This window comes from Cetorhinus maximus, chromosome 13 (assembly GCF_964194155.1).
Source record: "Cetorhinus maximus chromosome 13, sCetMax3.hap1.1, whole genome shotgun sequence".
In the NCBI taxonomy this organism is placed as follows: Eukaryota; Metazoa; Chordata; class Chondrichthyes; order Lamniformes; family Cetorhinidae; genus Cetorhinus; species Cetorhinus maximus.
This window is the reverse complement of record NC_135891.1, coordinates 107,034,612-107,055,666: the sequence shown is the minus strand read 5'-3', so window position 1 is coordinate 107,055,666 and position 21,055 is coordinate 107,034,612. Positions and strand designations below refer to the sequence as shown.

The 21,055-nt window shown below is 43.0% G+C and overlaps 1 protein-coding gene across 2 annotated transcripts in view; it reads left to right on the top strand.

Moving 5' to 3' along the window:
• The window catches only part of fgf22 (fibroblast growth factor 22), a 162,101-nt gene that overhangs the window by 16,066 nt on the left and 124,980 nt on the right, over positions 1–21,055 (top strand). The window contains exon 2 of one of the 2 annotated variants that reach the window (XM_078555956.1): positions 9,550–9,863. In XM_078555956.1, coding sequence (XP_078412082.1) covers positions 9,550–9,863 — 314 coding nt within the window. Of the gene's footprint in view, positions 1–9,312; positions 9,864–21,055 lie in introns of both variants that reach the window. The other variant, XM_078555957.1, reaches the window with a different exon arrangement.

Below are 21,055 nucleotides of genomic sequence, written 5' to 3'. Positions count from 1 at the left end.
AAATGGATGCCAGAGGCCCCAATCCAGAAGTCCCGCCCCCGAACCTGGCCCCCAACACTTTCCTAGGGGAAAGAGCAGGAGCAGGTTGCGGTTTGCACATTCGTGGTTCATGTGTTAAAGTGCAGCCGCCTTCAGTCAGATCTGATTTTCATTAGTGGGATGTCCAAAACATGACTTGTGAACTTTAGACCTAGCAGGAGAAGGTCTAAAGCTACCAGTGTTCTTTAGAGAGGTAAAGTACCCTTTTAGATATGGTCCCAGGACACCTTTGGGAGAGGGCAGGCTCCCTTTGGGAGAGATCAAGTGCACTTTGAGATTGTTAAAATTAGGCATAGTTTTGTGTAAAAAGTGCATAAACCCAATGGAACTGTCAAGCTCATTGAACCACTAAAGTAATCTGTCAAAGGGAACTGTCAAGCTGACAAGAAATTTAAATCTCCTGCCCTTTAAATATTTGAAAAAAAAACTCTACAATGTTCAAAAGGAATAGTACTTGCTATTTCACCCTCTCTGTTGACATAAGCCTGAGGGTTATCATTATGTGATTAGTGCTGCATGACTGATTTCATAACCTGTCATTATCACAGTTGGGTGCCTGTCAGTTCACGGTTTGATTGACAACTCCAAGTGCTTATAAAGTCTTTGAAGTGAGAATATGAATACTTGTTTTTATAAACGATTAAAATAAGTTAAATGTAGTGAATAGTTTATATCAATGTGGTTTTCTTTCAAATAGGGAATTAATCAATAGACAGTTATGAGTTTTATTTAATCTCAGCCTTAGTCCTGAGGTCTACCCATGGTGAATAATGGATAAGTTAGCAAGGAGGGTTTAAGGGCAAAGGGTTGGTGGGTGGGGAGTCATGGGTTGACATGAGTTGGCACTAAGTTGGCAGGGGGTCTATAAGGGGCCATGGGTGGTTGGAGGGGCATAGGTTGGCATGAAGGGTATGGGGCATCATGGGGGCTGGGTAGAGGGACATATGCCAGCATGGAGAGTATGAGGGTCAATGAGGGTTTGGTTGGGACCATTGAATTGGGCATGGGTTGGCATGGATGGAGCACGGGGCGTGTGTGTGGGAGGGGTTAGGTTTAGGGTTAGGGTTAGGGATGTGAGGATTGATGGCTGGAGGGCTGTTTTTTGTTGTATTCTTTTCTTCACAGTGTCAGAGCACTGAGGCAGGCCACTTCCACAGCCTCCCCTCTGCACTTGGCTGCCTCTGAACTCCTTCTGGAGGTGGCAGGGCCCAGTTCCCATTTCACCCTGCACCCAACACCCACCCCCCCACCACACCCCTGGCCACCCCCACACTAACCCGGTAACAAAAATCCTGCCCTCCGGGGCACTTTTCTCCCAGGTTGTGTTTGCGGAGCCGGGAATTGTACCGAATCTGCAATCCCGACCCGGGGTGAAAATTAAGGCCTAAGGCAGGTGACCAAAAGCTTGGTCAAGGAGGCAGGTTTTACAGAGCATCTTAAAGGGGGGAAAAAAGAGTTAGAGAGGTGGCAAAGTTTTAGAGAAGAAATTCCAGAACTTGGGGCCTTGACTGCTAAAGGCGCAACCACCAATGTTGGAGCGATTAAAAACAGGGATGCTCAAGAGGCCAGATTTAAAGGAGCACAGATGCCACAGTGGCTTGTGAGGAAGAATTTATGACAAAACGCTTCGGTGTTCTGTGCTGTACAGTCAAAAATCACCGAGGGCAGAATTTTTCATCCCGCAGGCATACGGGAGTGAAATAGTACGCGACGATGTTGGGCGAGCCTCCCGACATCATCGCGCACCCTTGCGATCTATCGGTTGGTGGGCGTGTGCGGGTTCCGGAGCCGCGCCCACCATTAATGAACAGGCCATTTAACACGCTTAAGCAATGAATTAATATGTAGTTTTTACTGAGCGTCCAACCATTCAGTTGGCGGGCGGGCGAATAGGGCCAGGCGGCCTTTGCATTTTTAACAAAACCTCATCCGCGGAGGGGATGAGGTTTCCAACATTTACTGAGAAAAAAGAATTTTTGACATTTTTTTATATGTCCCTCTCCATGTGGCTGAGTCACATATGGGGGGGGACATGTCTGTATCCTTTGTAAAATGTTTACTTTTGTGCTTAAAATTCTTCAGTTCCCTGGGGCGGCTCTGTGCTTTCAGAGAGCTTTCAGTGTGCACTCCCCCCTCTCCATCACGTGCAGAATTCAGCGTTTGCGCTCCCCCTGACCCCCAACCTGGCAGGGCTGAGGCTCTTAGCACGTATTTCACGCTGGCTAGCCGTTAATTGGCCAACCAGCGTGAAATTGCGGTCGGGGCCCAGTTGCGGGCGGTGGTCTGTCTCGCGCTGGTTCCCGGGCCCACCCGCCACGCCCACCTGACCAGGGGAAAATCCTGCCCCAAGTCATTTCACACTATTTTCCCTGATGCCACAATAATTCTTTTTTACAGAAAGATGAAGTACTTTAATTGGCTTAATTATTTGATTACTGTTAAGCAAGGATTTCTTTTTATTCATTCATTCATGGGATGTGGGCATTGCTGGCTAGGCCAACACTTCTATTGCCCATCCCTAATGCGATGATTTTTATTCATGCGTTATACAAATGGCATCATATCATTCACATAACTGATAATATTTCTGAAATAGGTTCACTGCATCGGAACTATAACATTCTCAGACTTTCCCAACGACTCAGTCAGTAAATACACAGCCTAGTATGGAACTGAGCCACATAGATTAGGAAGGCCATAGGTTTAGTCCCCAGTATGTGCTGAATTGACTGATCTCAGCCAGCCAGTTGTAGAGGAGTAGTGGCTTCAATGTACTGGGTTAGGGAGGGTGAAGCTGAATCAGTCAGGCTTCCCATTCCTGATCACTATCCCATGATTTCATCTGGAAACATACTGGCATTGGCTGAGCACAGGGCCAGGTCAACAGTAATGCACTCATTGACTCAATACTACATAGGCTCACAAGGGAAAATGGCTACTTTGGGGAAGTATTACAGGGTGACTGGTGCCTAATGGTCCAGCAAAATTCAGAAGAGGAAGCAAGATAGTCAAGATTCCACTGACAGCGCCTTCCAAACCCACAAACATTGCCACCCAGAAGGACAAGGCGGCAGACGCATGCCAACACTACCACCTGCAAATTACCCTGCAGGCCACACACCATCCTGAGTTGGAAATATTGCCATCCTTTCACTGTCAAAATCCTGGAACTGTGGCATATTCTATCGGTGCACAACTCCTGCTTTCACTTCCAAGTTTAAAAATAGCAAAACCTTCCAGTAAATTAGTGCCAACCAATTCCCCTGCAATAATGTGCTGTTTCTAGCCACGCAAGAGGGCTTTGTTAACAGAAAAATTACACTTTGCACTGAGTGATAAATATTTTCTCATGTTAACTTGAAACTCACCACGCTTACAAGTGCACAGCGTGGAGCATGTACAAGGGGAGCAAATTGCTGCAGATGCTGGAAACCTGACATATAAATAGAAAATGCTGGAAACACTCATCGGGCCAGACCGCATCTGTGGCGAGAGAAACAGAGTCAAAATTTCAGAGACATGATCAGCACTAATTCTGACGGGGATCACTGACCTCTGTTTCTCTCTGCGCAGATGCCACCAGATGAGCTGAGTATTTCCAACACTTCCTATTGGAGCAAAAAGAACCCCTTTTGCCAGCCTTCCAAAAGACAATCAGACTCTAGTGAGCCTCTCATTCCCCTTCAGCAAGAAACCCAGCAGCCGCTGCCCGAGACCTGGTTCGGCACAACATTAAACATGCATTTCGAAAAAATAGTTAATGTATGAAGAAAACATAAACAACTCAGCAAAAAAAAAAAATCAACGCCAAAGCAATAAATTGATAATTTAAAAAAATTAGTAATTAATGAAATCACCATTTAAAAATGCCAAGTAGCAGAGCTAACTAATAAAACTTTATTTTTTTGCCTCCCTTCACTTAAAAAAGCAGAGCTAGAGCAAGACAGATTGGGCCCCAAGTCCTGGGGCAGAATTTTCACCTTGGCGGGCGGGCATGTGCCCGATCTGCTCGAGCGTGAAATGACGCGTGTTGAAGTCAGGTGAGCGTCCTGACGTCAACACACAGTCGTGTGATAGTTCGGTTGGCCGGTGCGCGCGGGAATCGGCAGGGCGCCCGCCAACAATTAAAAGGCCTGTTAAGGCCATTAAAGTATCAATTAAGTTACATTTGTTCATTGCCCGGCAGGCAAAAAGGCACAAAAGGCCTTTGCAATTTTTTTGGAAACCTCATCCACGGGGCAGGATGAGGCTTCCAATATCAAATAAAAATAAAGTAACATTTTTGAAATTTCATTTATAAGGGGGGACATGTTTTATAACATTTTTCACGCCTTTATTATTTTTTATGAAAACTCTTCATCTCCCTGAGGCAGCTCTGCGCTAAGTTCACGCTCGACCCGTTCGCCCTCCTCCCCCCTCCCCCACAGGCTCGCGTTTCACACTGGGTGGGCTTTAATTGGCCCGCCAGCATGAAATCATCTTCCGGTCGCAATTGCAGGCGGCCGGCCGGCTTCCCGACCGCTCCCGCCGAGTCCGCTCGACAAGGGCTAAGTTCTGCCCTTGATCACCAGGACCATGATGAAAAGCTGGTTTAACTAACAGCAACCTTGCATTCGACTCTGGTGGCACACACTCCAAACTGGCCTCGACAGAATGAATAGGAAATTGGGGGTGGGGGGGCGGTCGGAAGCAGGGTGCCTTTCAGCCTGGGCTATCCTCCTCTCCTGACCTGGTGTCTGGATTGTGTTTTTGGGGAGCGGGGAGAGGGATGTTTTATGTGTGTCTGTGTGTGTGCATGTGTGTTTATCTGGCTCACTCCCAGTGTCAGGGTTCACATACTCACTCACTCACACTCACTCACTCTCATGCCACATCATTGAGAGAAAGAAGGTCAGATTGGGAAGGGCCCAGTCCAGGGCCATCAAGAGGCAACTTTTTTGATTTTGGTTTTAGTTTGTTTTCAACTAGTGTACATATGGCCAGTTCAAATGGATAAGTAATTTAGAAAGGAGTTAGACAATTGAACTGGAAATATTGTTACTAAGAGCACTCCATGTATATCACATGCAATGGTATTTGACTTTAGTAGTCAAATCAGAGAAAGTGATTTTATAAATTATATAGAAAATTAGTAATTAATAAATATAAAGACCTAATGAAGAAATTCATAATAATGCATTATTAACATGACTTATGGTAGTAATTAAGATATTAGTCAATCAGCAATTAATCAAAGAAATAAAATGAGAGCAGGAGAGAAATAAAAGAGTAATGGCCCAATGGTAATGGTCCACTAGTTATATGTAACCTAGCATGTACAAATAAAACAATTAGAATAATGCTAAGACCATTGTAATAAATCAGAGGAAATTGTGCAGGAGGGAAATAAGAAACTTAAAAACTGATAAGACTTACTTGAATCTTGCCAAACTCAGGCGAAGGCATTTCAATCGCCCATGGAGGGAGTGCATGCTCTGAAAATAGCACATGGGGTCGTTTATAGGATAAGTAGTCCTGTGGGAGGGCGAGAGCATGGCCAAGGGTGGACGCAGGCTACATCAGATCTCAAGCGCTGGAATTTAGTCCCAGAGCAGAGTACCCATGGCACGCTTGTTTGCAAGCACATTGAAGCATGAGACAGGGGCGGCCCTGCCCAAGCCTGGGCCACTCCCCCTCCCAAAGGCATGGGCCCTGGTGATTAGCGCTGTGTGCAATCCCCTCTCCCAGGCCCTGGTGTGCACTCCTGGGCCTGAATTTTTAATTCGTCGGACCTCCACAGAATAAAGGAAATGACAAAAATGCTGCAAAATATGTCCATGCAGCACAATGAAAGCATTACCTCATTAAAAAAAAAAACAGCCCCCAGACATCGCCTTTTATTTTGTTTCCCCACGGAGATTTCATCCCGCCCTGGATCGAGGATTGAGCGAAAATGTGAATGCCGCCTGGGAGAATGGCCGGTCCGCCAACCGTAAGTGTGGATGGGTCACAAAACATCGCTGTTCATTGCATCTTTAGTGGGCTTAATTGCCCGTTTAATTGTCAGCGGGCACGCTTCCGACTGCTGCACCCACCCGCCGAATGAAATATCCGCGTGAATGCACGATGGCGTCGGGACACTCGCCCGACATCATCTCGCGCTATTTCACATCAGTTCAAGTCAGGCACGTGCCCGCCTGCAGGATGTAAAATTCTGGCCCTCGTTTTTTGACTTGTGCTCCTGTGGAACAGCACTCCAGGAGTGGAATCTTCAGAAAACTGCCCCCGGTGACCTGCTGTGTATTTAAAATCTTGTAACGCAACCCTGGGATCCGCTTCAGATATCAACCCATTCAAGTGACACTTCTGTGCTCTATGGCATGAAAACTGTAATGTTTTGTAATACACTGTCATCAGGTATTCAAATTGCAACAAAAGATCCTGCTGCTTGTTTGCTCTGGAAAATAACTGTGCTTGTAACATCTCAGCAGCTCCTACTGCTAAAACATAAATCTTTAGCAAACATTAAGTTGTCGCACATATAAACAAGTTGCATTCACACATGCAGGCGTGGTGCTATATATCAACCCTGACTGTATCAGGGCTGCTTAAGTAACTGAAGTCAGATTACCAAACAACAGTAATCATAAGCAAACACTGCTGAGTTTAACATCTGATTTCTAAGAATCAATTCTGAATTCGTAAGCCTAGAAATTACTGGTTTCTGACATTAGAGTCAGAACACTTAATACATTTGTTCTCTGTCTGCTATTTTAATGGAGGCTCATAGTTGTTTGAAATATTACTGCACACAGTAATTTCTAGACTGCAAAGATTTGGAGAATAAACAGTATAACATTAAACAATTTTAGACAGTGAATTGAAAAACCACTGTAATACGAGAGTAAATGCCTCTAGGTTTTCCAACCCGTGTAAATCTCTGCTCTACAAAAAACCTCAACCCGTGCATTATACTCAAACCACCACCAAACCATTCAGGATATTAGCAAATGGATCATCAGCCCTTTAATAGGTAGGAGTTAGGCCAATCTTATATCTTCAACAAAAGGTCAAAACTATTACGTGAAGATTTTAAACTTTAAAAACGATCATTTACTTTGTTCTTTTCACACATTGATATCTCACAGGGTAATTGTGATTGGCAAACAGGCGAGAGATTGGCAGATTTTTTTTACTGAAGTAAGGTTTTGATATTGGAAGTGAATGTGACATGGATATAATTGGTTGGAAGTAAAGGGCATTGCTCCCTTTGAGTAAAGAGCTGACAGAAGACCTGTCCAGTAGTGCATAGCTAAGATGGCTCCTTCATGTTACTGTGGTTGGAAGTCTGAGCCCCAGCTGTGGATGACACTTGAGCCTGTCAACCAATACATTTGATGAGGTTCATCACTTCTTAGCCACGCTATTTGATGGGTGTGTCCTCCCTTGAAAAGCCACAGTGTCAAAGGGACTATAAAACATAAAAAAAAGGCCTAGGCTTTGCCCACCACATACTGATAGAGAACACAGAAAACTTAAGTGGTTATATGGGAACTGTGGGGGAGGGGAACTAACCAAAGTAAAATGCTCAAAGTGAGCAAGGTTCTGTATTATATCCCCTACTCTCTGATATCACTTTTAGACAGAGCATTAAGAAGCATCGTTTGCCATGGCTAAACCATCCCCTGGGATGGGACAGTTCAGCTCAGTTCAGTTTCATGTGCTGCACTATCTGCCAATTGACCACATTCCCCCAACAGAGATTAACTATTCTGGGCATGCAGTCAGCCCTAGGATGCAAAGTCATAAGTTTTTCATTGGTGAGCCAAATGACAGGCCTATTAGACCACTTCAATTTATCAGATTAGTTAAAGAATCTTCCTGTAAACAAGCACACACAATAAAGAGAGGCAATATTTTCTGAAACTTTCAGTGGTTTAATTTCTTCTGGTGATGCACTGGTTAACCCACTCATGCAAAATTCCTTTTGTGTGCCACTTTAACACAGTCATTAATTTGTTTATTTTAAAGCAGCACACCACCAGAAGAAATCAAAGTGCTAGGTTATAAAAAAGAAAACATAATTACATGCTGTGATGTGCAATTGAGATCCAGTTTACAAAGAACTGAGGTTAAAAATCACTTTAATGGAAGACACAGGTGAAAAGAAAAATTATTTGTTCTTCCGCTTCTAGGTTGTGACGCTTGTAACAAAAGTAGAATGGAGGTTTTAAGAAGCCAGCTGCTGTTTTTTTCTTTGGGTAAGAGTAACAGGACTGATAGATTTGTGGTCACTCTCACACACATCGACAGCGAAGCAGTCTCGAGACTCCCTAGAGAGCAGTCCAAAATCAGCCTCTTATTAAACCAACTTCAATCCTTTGGAGGTCTTTAGATGAGAGAGAGAGGAAAAAAAAATAACAGACATAACCCAACTTTTGGAAATCTGAGTTTCTGCTTGAATAGGAATAGTCCACAATACTGAGTAACCAAGGTACTTTGGTTCTGAACTAGCACTCTGGAACATCAGCATATGAGCACTAACACATTTGCCTGAATTCCTCCCTCCCATATTTTAGCTGTGCCATTAATCCATTTAGTATAAGTGGGATAGCAATGCTGTTAAAATACCAGGGGGTGGAATTTCAGATGAATATATTAGTATTTGTACATTAGTTCCCAGTAGGTAAATTAATGAACCTAAATTGTATGTTATTTTAAATGTTCATGCCCATTTCCGAATCCTTTATATTCTCTAAAAGAGATGTGGAATGCATTTCTGAACACAATTTAATCCATTGTAAAACGCATATGACTTTTCTATTAGCTATCAGGGCAACAGAGCTGTTACTGGTTAGAAATGTTAAGAAATGCTTCTGAGAAATAGAATTGGAAGAAAGCTTTCAGTCGATGGCACATAGGTAAGCTGCTAATCAAAACCATTACAAGCTGTTTCCCTGTTTGCTGTTGCTAGTAAGTGACTTGACTGAATGCCCAACCCTCCTGATGACATTTCATCAGGCGACAAACTACTGGCTTAGGACAAAAAAAACATCCTCCTATCTGAAAAGGGCCAGCCCTTTCTCAGCTGTCAGTTGAATGGTAAGCAGATGACAAGCTGCCTGCAGTTTGTAGTGTCCGAGGCATTGATAAAAACACAACCTTTCCTTCCCACATGCTGCAGTCTCTCAAGGCTCTCATTTTAATGAGGCAAATTCAGATGAGCAGAGAAACTTAAGACTGAAGTTTATTTTTCTTTTCTTATTTCTTTCATCCTTCCTGCACAAATTTCAGCTAGTTTCCAGTGAGAGAGGAAACTTCATGCCCATTTGAATTCTGCACAGTTGTTCTTGAGGAATTATTAAAGGCAAATTGGACTAATGCTTCAGGTGTGACTGGGTCATGGATACAACAACATCGGGGCAACTCGGAGACATTAACGGAAAGATTGTTGTGAAGGGAAGCCCGCGTGTGGAACTCTCGCTTTGTCCAGGTGAATTCATTGCTGCTTCAGTATGCGTCTTTTCCTAGATCCCACTCCAGGAATTTTACTACAATGTGGAAATGGATGCTGACCAGCGGTGTCTCGCCCTTGCCCCACTTCGCTTGCTTCCTTCTGTTCTCCCTGACCTGCTCGGTGTCTGCCAGTTGCCACGGCGAGTCCGAAGATGCGCTAACGCTGGATGCTACAAACTGCTCTTCGAGCTTGGAGCGCCACACACGCAGCTACAACCACCTGCAGGGCGATGTGCGGTGGCGGAGGCTCTACTCAGCCACAAAATACTTCCTCAAGATTGATAGAGCTGGGAAGGTAAATGGGACTAGAAAGAAGAACTGCCTGAACAGTAAGTAGTCAAACTCCTGTTTTAAAAGCAGCTTCAGCCAATAGTGAACAGTCCTAACAAATACTCTGGGGGGGGTGGCAGAGGGAGGGAAACAAGAAAAAATACTAAATCTCCTCTCAAATTATCCCTTTAAATGTTAAATTCCTTATGAATGTACAAGTCCGTTCATCTTGCAGGTATGAAAATAAGACGCTCACACTTCTGATTGTGGCTAATTGGAATTTCAGACAACCTTGTGAGCAATCAAAAACATTTCTTGGTCAAGATAACCTTGGTTCTTGGTTAACGCTGTAGTTATTGTGAGGAAGGTTTCGTTTTTGGGGAAGGGGCTTCATTTCAGAGAGGAAATCTGCCCATGCCCACCGGTGAATTAACCCTTTCCCGACCTAAGCGAATCCAACTCTTCCCGTGATCTTTAAAAAAAAAAGAGGGCCCCAGAGTGGGTTGGTATTTTTCTCAGCACTGCACTGAAGTTACATTAAAATTCTCACTAAAGTGGGGGCTGCTAACTAAAATGGATTGATCATCCGGTCTGCGTGGACCTCTGTTTTTTTTTGACCAAATAGGCAATAAAAAAATAAATTGATGTGTGCAGCACATGGCTTACAATCTGGGCTACCAGATGTATTTTTTTTTTGCGGGAAGAAATTCTAGGTTCTAAAGATGCGAGCACGCACCTCCTGTGTTTAATGATGCAGCAGGATGATGCTAACATTATTCTTTAACTCCCATCCACAGTGAGTGGTGATTGTGCAGAAATTTTCATCACATTAGTGAGTCCAATTGCCATCTATTGTTTGCCTTTTTTTTTGATGTCACTTTAGGCTTTTTGCTTCACTGGTAAATTTGATTTTTTTTTTAAAAAACTTGTTTGAAACATTTAAGTGAATCTCTGCTTAATGTCGACTCCCCTGCACAGGTCAGTGCACAGATGTTACATGTTATTGACTGCACAAAAAAGACACTAGACAGCGATGCTCATGAAAAATGCAGAGATAAGGGTTTCAGGGTACTGATGCAATAGTTTTAAATAGAGATGAGCAAAAGCTTCCGATTGTACGCGCTCCTTTAAAAATGGGCACTTAATGTGAGGTGGTCTGGTGTTTCCAGTAGTTGAGTGATGGATCTCACAACACTTCACATAGGAATTCGCTTCACTCCTGGATTTGACTGTTTTCAGTTAGGAGCGTGAATCCCTACTTTTATTCTGTGATTTTATCTGCATTTTAAAAACGTCCCCAGCTCCCTGTTTGTTTTGTTTTCTCCCTCTTCCCTCCCCCAGCGCCAGGCACTTTTCTTGTGTTCTATTAAGCTCAGTAACCAGTGGCTAAGAGGTGTGGGAGAGTGGCTGGATGAGTCACCTGCCAATTTTCACATCCTGTGGGGAAGCGCCTGCTCTCTGTTGGACGTCTCCTCCTGCTGACTCGAGCTGAGACCCTGCCTTTCGTTACTTAAAGAAATTGCAAGGCAGGAACCCGTGGGCTTTGCTGTTCCGCTGTGCAGGGCATTTTGAAGGATCAAGTTGCTGCTTCACTCATTCCGGGACTAAATCTAACCGTTAACCAGCTCACTATAGATCGCCCATCAGAGCCCTTCATTTCATGATAGGGGAGAAAATTGCCAGGGGAGAGAGTTCCCCTTCTAACCCATACTTTCCACAGATCTAGAGGAGTGGCGGCAGCAGTGATGGGGGAATCCACAGCACAGACTGTCAGCTGAAGGATGTGGAAAGGGCTGGACAAAGAACAGGAGTAAAATCACAAAAATATAATGACTGTTTACTATCAGTGCTTTCCTTGCATTTTCTGTGTCATTCTAACTTAGTTGAAAATGAGTCCATTCTCACCACTTTATTCAAGCTCTTTGTGCAGTTTCTTGCAATGGAAATGAAAGGTTAATGAAATGGTGAATTTCATCTTCTTTCATTTGAAGCTTAACCAGCAGTTTAAAAAAAAAAATCCATAAGTTGCATAAATATTGAAATGAATTAGTCAGAGCCTTAAAGCCTCCAAGTTTCAGTCCCTAACACTGCCAACTGGAGAGCAGCAGCTTCTTTCAGTTTGGACATTATATCAGTCTTCATTCCGAACTGACATCAGGCCAATCAAAGTTGAATCCACCTCTGAAACCTGGAACAAAAACAGAAAATGCTGGAAAAACTCAGCAGGTTTCCCAGCATTTTCTGTTTTTGTTTCAGATTTCCAGCACCCGCAGTATTTTGCTTTTATCTGAAACCTAGAAATTGGCTCAGTGCCCATTTTCTCATCAGCTGGAGCTTCAGGTTACCTGACTAGAAGAGACAACAATCTTTTAATAAAGAATTAAAGCTACAGTTCTGTCTGCTGAGGTTTTCTGTGTTGTTATCCTTACTTCCTTGATAACCTATACTTTTTCCTGCTCTGATGTTACTCAGATGTTGGGATTCCTAGGCATGGGGCGTGGTTAATGTGTGCTTATGTTTTTCCAGGTAGATTTTTGTATGGGGCAGCACCCAGGTTCCCTCAAATTCTACATCTTTATGTAAAAAGCAACTGAGAAAAAAAGGACTTGCGTTTATACAGCACCTTTCACAACCTCAGGGTATCCTAAAGTGCAGGCAGGGCTTCATTTAAACATCTCATTGGAAAGCCAGCACCTTCAGCAGCAAAGCTTTCCCTCAGTACTGCACTGGAGCATCAGCCTAGATTTTTATTATTGTTTAATGCTCTGTAGTGGGACATGAACCCACAACTTTCCTGACTCAGCAGCAAGCGTGCTACTAACTGAACCACATCTGATAGTTGAGGTATTGTAACATCTCAGTTTGTAGATGTGCTGCCCGGTATTGAATTGAAGCATATAAACTAGAAAAGTTCTGTTGAAGAGTCACATGGACTCGAAACGTTAACTGTGTTCCTTTCCGCAGATGCTGCCAGACCTGCTGAGTTTTTCCGGGTATTTTTGTTTTTGTTCTGGATTTCCAGCATCCGCAGTTTTTTTGCTTTTATCTTTTAGACTAGAAAAGTCATAGCTTAACTTCAACCAATCATGGAACCCATTTTGCTAAAGGTAACAAGACTTTGTCATAATCTTAAATGACAAAGACAAAGATGCTAATTAGCTCTCTATTAATAAGGAATTGCCTTTTATGATACTTTGGCAATTGATTTTTTTTCAGCAAGTGACTTGCTATTGCTTAGATTTGGCTGGAAACTAGCTTCCGGGAGTTTTTATCTAAAGTTGCAATACCCAAACAACAAAATGCACCAAATTCAAGGGCTGTCACACCATATCAAACTATTTTTCCTAATTAGGCGCATCAAATTGTGACATTGTGCACGCACGTCATTAATGATTTACTTGCTTTCGATCACTTCTGAAACCACAATCATGGGCGTTCTCTTGTCACACACGTTTATGGCATCAACTCTTTCCACCGATTAGAGAAACTTGTAATCTTTTTAATATCCTTTACTTGCTTGCTACTAATGCAATTAAAATGAATAATGAATATTTTTGTCCACTGTTTAATACTCACCCCCATAGAACTAGCCATTCCAATGCTTGCAATTCTCAAAGAAAATCTCAGCATAGCCAGCTAAATGCCACTCTCATCATGGCATCGAAGGTGGACAGAAAGAATCACCCCAGGCCTAGCACGTCATAGTCCAATTACTCTTAGAGTATATCTTTAGCCATCTTTTGATAAATTACAATCTCACAGAATATAGTTGTCATGTTTCTCCAAATTTCTTTTGGCAATTTTTGAAACAACTCACGCGCTGGCCATCCAACCGCTATAAACCCTGTACATACAGTGGTTTCATTTCACATACATTTTCAGCCAAGCTATCTATCTGTGTCCTTCAAGGACATTCTACAGTAGTGGAGGAACCTCTACCTTCTATAAGCAGAGGCTGTGGTCATTGAGGTTGTCGTGACAGCATGGTTAGTTAGCTTTTTTAAAAAATCTGTATTTATTAAATAAGCCAACATGTGGTGTAATCCAGAGACACGACAGCGCTTGGTGGTTTGCGAAGAAGTGAACCGCCATATCCTGTAGTGTACCCTCTGTAAGTACCTGACTGCAAAGGTAAAATGAGTCAAAAAAGGCAAAAATGGTTTGAATAAGTTCATTTTTGCCAATCTTGGCTGGATCGTCTGTGGAAAAGGAGAGCAAATTGGCTGGGAGGATCTCCTCACGCACAACTTGAGTAAACCTCCTGTTGGGTCAATTAAGAGGAAGGACATATGTCTGCAGATTGTACTGACCCAGCATTGAAAACAACACAGGTGGGGAAGGTCTTGGGCTGGAAGGAGAATGTACTGTAATGTGGAATGCATAGGTGTCAAGTCGAATATAAATAAAACCGCACAGTAATTAACCTACCTGCAGCAATTGCATTAGGAATAGGAAGATTGCTGTCTTGGATTAGTTGTAAAAGTACACAAAAGTAAAATGGTATTATTTATGCTGACTTTTTTGCATAATTCAAAATTTTTGAGTTCTAATATTAAATTTCACATCGTAAAGTAAATAGCTGGAACCTACTGTGGGACAGAATGAAATGATGAAAAAACATGACCAAAGCAATTTGTACTCTCCAAAAACAAGTGGACAGAAATTTAAAGTTTGAAAAATTGCCAAACAAATTGGTTGCAATATAAACTCCTTGACTCTTTGAAGCAACATGAACAACTTGTCCTAACTAGGTATCGAAGGATAAATCTGTTATCAGTAAGAGAACAATGCTAATTAAACTTGGCTGTGTATTGATGGTCTTTGATGCTCCTTGTTTCATATGTTGAATAAGTGTACAGAACGTGAGCACAGTGATCTATGTCTGCAATCTGTTTAGCAATGCCTAAAATACACCAGGTCCCACAAGATAAGTCTTAAAGTCCCTTTTCCTGCCTCACCAAAATAAAAATCCTTCTACAAAACGTTCTGATAACAGAAATCTACCATTTCTGGCTGGCAGAAGATTACTGAACCAGTCAGTGTATATCATGAGCATTTGATAAACGGTAAAATTTGTGCGTGTTAATGATTGATACCATCATCGTGTAATGGTTATGATACTGAACTAGAAACCCCAAAGGATAATAACTCAGAATCTCACCATTGCAAGTTGTGAAACTGAGTTCAATAAACCTGGTCATTGGTGGGCTGGCACCAGAAAAAAAAAGATCAACACTACTGACTTGCCATTAAACACCTAACTAGTTCACTAATATTCTAGTGAATCCACCACCCTTTCTTTTAACACACTCAGAGGTGGTTTATATATAGCAAGCTACTCAGTTGTCTGGGCAACTAGGGGTAGGCAATATATATGTGATCTCAACAGTGTAGCCCTCATCCTGAGAGCAATTTCTTTCTTTTTTAAAAAGTGCAGGCCACACCAAAAGCTTGGGATATGCTTTTCTTTTCATGAGACTAATTGGTGACTAGTATCTTCAGATGATTTAGCCAAAGAAAGGAAGTGAAAAGCTGTGGCGAGTGCTGCTCAGGAGGAACAAAGCATACTTTGGAGCAGTTGACGGAGCAGTTGATGGCGCAAGGGGTTAAAATCCACAATGTTTCCAGATTACCTCTTGTTGTAACTGAATACTATTGCAGCTGCTCCGAACAAAGATATACCACATGGTATATTCGGACAAACAGAAAATTATTTTTTTGCAGTGATTTTTTTGCTGTTCCGAAGGTCCTTTAAGTTGAAGCGTTTCAAGTTTTATAATTTCCTCGATTTCTTCTGAAGAAGTTATGCTTATTTTGACTGAAAGCCAATGATATCTCAGGTTGCATCAAAGTTGCTTTACTTTTCCATTTTTAGCTAATTCTTTGTCATTTTTCAATGCCCTTTTGCCTTCTTCTGCAATAAACCCTGCCCCCTCACCGCGCCCCCCCCACCAAAGAACACTACCTTTGTTAGTGCACGTTATTAATGATGCTGATGCTTTCAGCCTTTGCTCTTTGTGTATCACTTAAATTCAACCATGGCCACATCAGGAGTATACAGGTTATGTAGGGAAATCTAACACTTAAATAAATCTAAATTATCCAGTGTCGCACGTTTTATGCTCCTATATTTTGTTCTTAGAATAAGCCGAAACATTACGAATTTAACACTTTCATCGAGTGTTTCACGAGCGTTGACAGAATGTCGAAATATTGTCAACTTTCTTTTAACAATGCATGAAATATATTCTTTGTAAAACTTCAATAGCTACCCCTTTGAGGGACATTTGGCATCATAGCCTTTATAGTATATCCAGATATAGGACCCATATCTGCTACTTGAGATAGAGGGATTTGCTGAAGAGGTTATGACCTTTCTAATAGGAACTGCACCTGAAATGTTTTTTTTAAAATTCAAACTACAATTATAATTTTATTTTACCACCTCATTTTTCCCTTCTTTATTATCTTTCACCAGTTGGCCGGATAGAATGGTTTGGGCCACAAATAGCCTTGTGACAATCCCTAGTGCTAGGTCAAAATTCAGATGACTTAATGAAGGTACATTTTTGCTCAGGATCCTTGCCAGCCAGAAATGCATATTGGGAAATTGCAGGCCTGTTCCCCACGGTTTTGCATCCAACCATGGCTTTCTGTCAGTAGTGCAAAATATTCATAAAATCAGTGGGACAATGCCAGCTTATTTTCATGTCTAGGTGAAACGTTTCTGCTTGGTGCTCTGTGCAATGGTGTATTTGAGAATTGCTAAACCTCACCCAGTTTAAGAAACTGAGTTTGAGTGATGAGCAGGCCTGGGGGAGAGAAACATGTAACCTTATTGATGGAAGGCAGCATTTCAAAGATGTGAGCCATTTTTTTTCTCATTCGTTCATGGGATGTGGGCGTCGCTGGCTAGGCCAGCGTTTATTGCCCATCCCTAATTGCCCTTAGAAGGTGGTGGTGAGCTGCCTTCTTGAACCGCTGCTGTCCACGTGGTGTAGGCACGTCCACAGTGCTATTAGGGAGGGAGTCCCAGGATTTTGACCCAGCGACAGTGAAGGAACGGCGGAACTTTTCCAAGTCAGGATGGTGAGTGGCTTTGAGGGGAACATCCAGGTGGTGGTGTTTCCATGTGTCTGCTACCCTTGCCCTCCTAGATGGTAGCAGTCGTGGGTTTGGAAGGTGCTGCCTAAGGAGCCTTGGTGAGTTCCTGCAATGCATCTTGCAGATGGTGCATACTGATGCCGCTGTGCGTTGGTGATGCAGGGAGTGAATGTTTCTGGATGTGGTACCAATCAAATGGGCTGTTTTGTCTTGGATGGTGTCAAGCTTCTTGAGTGCTGTTGGAGCTGCACTCATCCAGGCAAGTGGAGAGTATTCCGTCCTGACTTATACCTTGTAGATGGTGGATAGGCTTTGGGGAGTCAGCAGGTGAGTTACTCATCGCAGGATTCCCAGTCTCTGACCTGCTCTTGTAGCCACTGTATTTATATGGCTAATCCAGTTCAGTTTCTGGTTAATGGTAACCCTCAGGATGTTGATAGTGGGGGATTCAGCGATGGTAATGCAATTGAATGTCAAGGGGCGATGGTTAGATTCTCTCTTGTTGGAGATTGTCATTGCCTGGCACTTGTGTGGCATAAATGTTACTTGCCATTTGTCAGCCCAAGCCCGGATGTTGCATTTGGACATGGACTGCTTCAGACTCTGAGGTGTCGCGAATGGTGCTGAACATTGTGCAATCATCAGCGAACATCCCCACTCCTGACCTTATGATGGAAGGGAGGTCATTGATGAAGCAACTGAAGATGGTTGGGCCTAGGAGACTTCCCTGAGGAACTCCTGCAGTGATGTCCTGGAACTGAGATGATTGATCTCCAACAACCACAACCAACTTCCTTTGTGCTAGGTATGACTCCAAACAATGGAGTGTTTTCCCCCTGATTCCCATTGACCCCAGTTTTGCTAGGGCTCCTTGATGGCACACTTGTTCAAATGCTGCCTTGATATCAACGGCAGTCACTCTCACCTCATCTCTGGAGTTCAGCTCTTTTGTCCATGTTTGAACCAAGGCTGTAATGAGATCAGGAGTTGAATGGCCCTTGCAGAACCCAAACTGACCATCAGTGAGCAGGTTATTGCTAAGCAGGTGCCGCTTGATAGCACTGTTGATAACCCCTTCCATCACTTTACTGATAATTAAGAGTAGACTGATGTGGCAGTAATTGGCCGGGCTGGATTTGTCCAGCTTTTTATGTATAGGATATACTTGGGCAATTTTCCACATTGTCGGGTAGATCCCAGTGTTGTAGCTGTACTGGAACAGCTTGGCTAGGGGGGCGGCAAGTTCTGGAGCACAAGTCTTCAATACTATTGCTGGAATATTATCAGGGCCCATAACCTTTGCAATTTCCAATGCCTTCTGCCATTTCTTGATATCACGCGGAGTGAATCGAATTGGCTGAAGACTGGCATCTGTCTGCTGGGGACCTCCAGAGGATGTGGAGATGAGTTATCCACCTGGCACTTCTGGCTGAAGATTGTTGCAAATGCTTCAACCTTATATTTTGCACTGGTGTGCTGGGCTCTCCCATCAATGAGGATGGGAATATTTGTGGAGCACCCACCTCCAGTGAGTTGGTTAATTGTCCACCACCATTCACGATTGATGTGGCAGGACTACAGAGCTTAGATCTGATCCATTGGTTGTGGAGTTACTTAGCCCTGTCTATCACTTGTTGCTTATGCTGTTTGGCACACATGTCGTCCTGTGTTGTAGCTTCACCAGGTTGACACCTCATTTTTAGGTATGCCTGGTGCTGCTCCTGGCATGCCCTCCTGCACTCTTCATTGTACCAGGGTTGATCCCCTGGCTTGGTGGTAATGGTGGAGTGGGGAATATGCTGGGCCACGAGGTTACAGATTGTGGTTGAGTAAAATTCTTCTGCTGCTAATGGCTCACAGTGCACCATTGTTGCCCAGTCAAGAGTTAATAGATCTGTTCAAAATCTATCCAATTTAGCACATGGTAGCCACACAACACAATGGAGGGTATCCTCAATGTGACATCATTAGCTCTATTTCTCACCCAGCAACTGGGCAAATGGAGGGCCTGGCTAGCTGTTGGGAAGTAACACCAGTGATATCAGGCGCATATGAATACCCTTGGAAACAATCCCCAGCATTCAGGAATGGGGCAAAGAGGCTGCAATCGGCAGTGGGGGCGGGCTGCAGGTTTCCTTGACCAGCCGTGGAGAGTTCTCTTCCATGTTGGTCATGGGCTCTCTCTGTCAGAAAGTTGTGGGTTGATGTCCCACTACCGAGACTTAAGCACATAGATCTAGGCTGACACTTCAGTACAGCACTGAGGGAGTGCTGCACTATCAAAGGTTCTGTCTTTTGGATGAAAAGTTGAACCAAGGACCTGTCTGTTCTCTCAGAAATATAAAAGGCCTCATGGTAGTATTTCAAAGAAGAGCAAGGGAGTTATCCCCAGCCTCCTGCTCAATATTTACCCCTCAGTCAACATCACTGAAACAACAGATTATATTCTCATCATCACACTTCTTTTTGCTCTGTGTAAATTGGCTTTCAGGACATGCATTCCCGATCATACCAACTCACTGCTTAAAATAATTCTTGTAATCTTGCTGCTCCAGCTGTTGATGAACTCTAAGTACCGAAAAATGTAATGATGCCTGCCCCAGATTTACTCTTCATAACTCTAAATTGTTCTCTCTTATCCTGTTACCCTGGTGTATCAGGAGGTATTGATTTTTTATTCAAATTGCACTCCATTATTTGAAATGAAGATATGCTGCATGCATTTTTAAAAATGTAAGTCCTTTGATATGATTCAAATTTTGTAAGTGACCTGAAGGGTCCTTAAAATTTGTGTGAAAGCTGCAATTAAAAACAGAAGATATTACGTTTGTAAAAGATTATTTGGGAAAGAAAATAATTGCTCAACATTTTTGATTTCTTTCAACATTACAAGGGTGAGCATTATTCTGTGGCATCTCAAAATATATTCATGCGCATTCTTTGGTTGGTATTGTAAGTACAAGCTTTCTCAATAGATTTACAATTTCACTAGAAATTCCATCCACAGGAATCCTCATAATACATCTCACAAGATGAGGAGGTAAATAGTATTCTTGGAATGACACAGAACATACAGCAAAGAAGCTGGTGTATTGGCCCAACAAGCCTCTGCCAGCGTTCGAACTCCACATGAGTCTCCTCCCATTCCATGTATCTCATCTCAGCCTTTGAGCGTGTCTTTCTATTCCATTTTTTTTCTCATGTACTTCTGTAGTTTCCTTTTGAAAGTATCTATGCCTCAACCACTTCCTCTGGTAGTGAGTTTCACTGTAACCACTCTCAAACTAAAGCCATTTCTCCTTATTTCCTTATTGGAATTAATAGTAAAGATCCAGTATTTATTGCCCCTAGTTTTAGATTCTCACATAGGTAGCAACATTCTCTCCACAGCCGCCCATGCAGCCCATTCATAATCCTAAATGCCTCTATCACCTTTAAGCCTTCTCCTTTCTAACAAACGGGGAAGACCTTTCATTCAATTCTGATCTCTCCAGAAAAATCTGACAATCTCCATGCATAGCATCTAGTTTTTTCTTACATGATCCCAGTGTTTCTCCCTTTAGTGACAGTGTGGGACAATTGAATGCACTCCTCCTATGCTAAAACTTCTATGTTCTTCCATTACTCTACCCATATACTAATCACATTTGTCCTCCTGACATCAATCCAAAATTTGCCTTTCACTGGTCTGGATATGAGTTGGCATGTCCTATTTTCACAGTTTAGAATCACAGAATCACAGAATCACAGTGCAGAAGAGGCCCTTCAACCCATCAAGTCGGTACCAACATGTGAGAAACACCTGACCTACCTACCTAATCCCATTTACCAGCACTTGGCCCATAGCCTTGAATGTTATGACATGCCAAGTGCTCATCCAGGTACTTTTTAAAGGATGTGAGGCAACCCGCCTCCACCACCCTCCTAGGCAGTGCATTCCAGACCGTCACCACCCACTGGGTAAAAAAGTTTTTCCTCACATCCCCCCTAAACCTCCTGCCCCTCACCTTGAACTTATGTCCCCTTGTGGCTGATCCTTCAACTAAGGGGAACAGCTGCTCCCTATCAACCCTGTCCATGCCCCTCATAATCTTGTACACCTCGATCAGGTCGCCCCTCAGTCTTCTCTGCTCCAACGAAAACAACA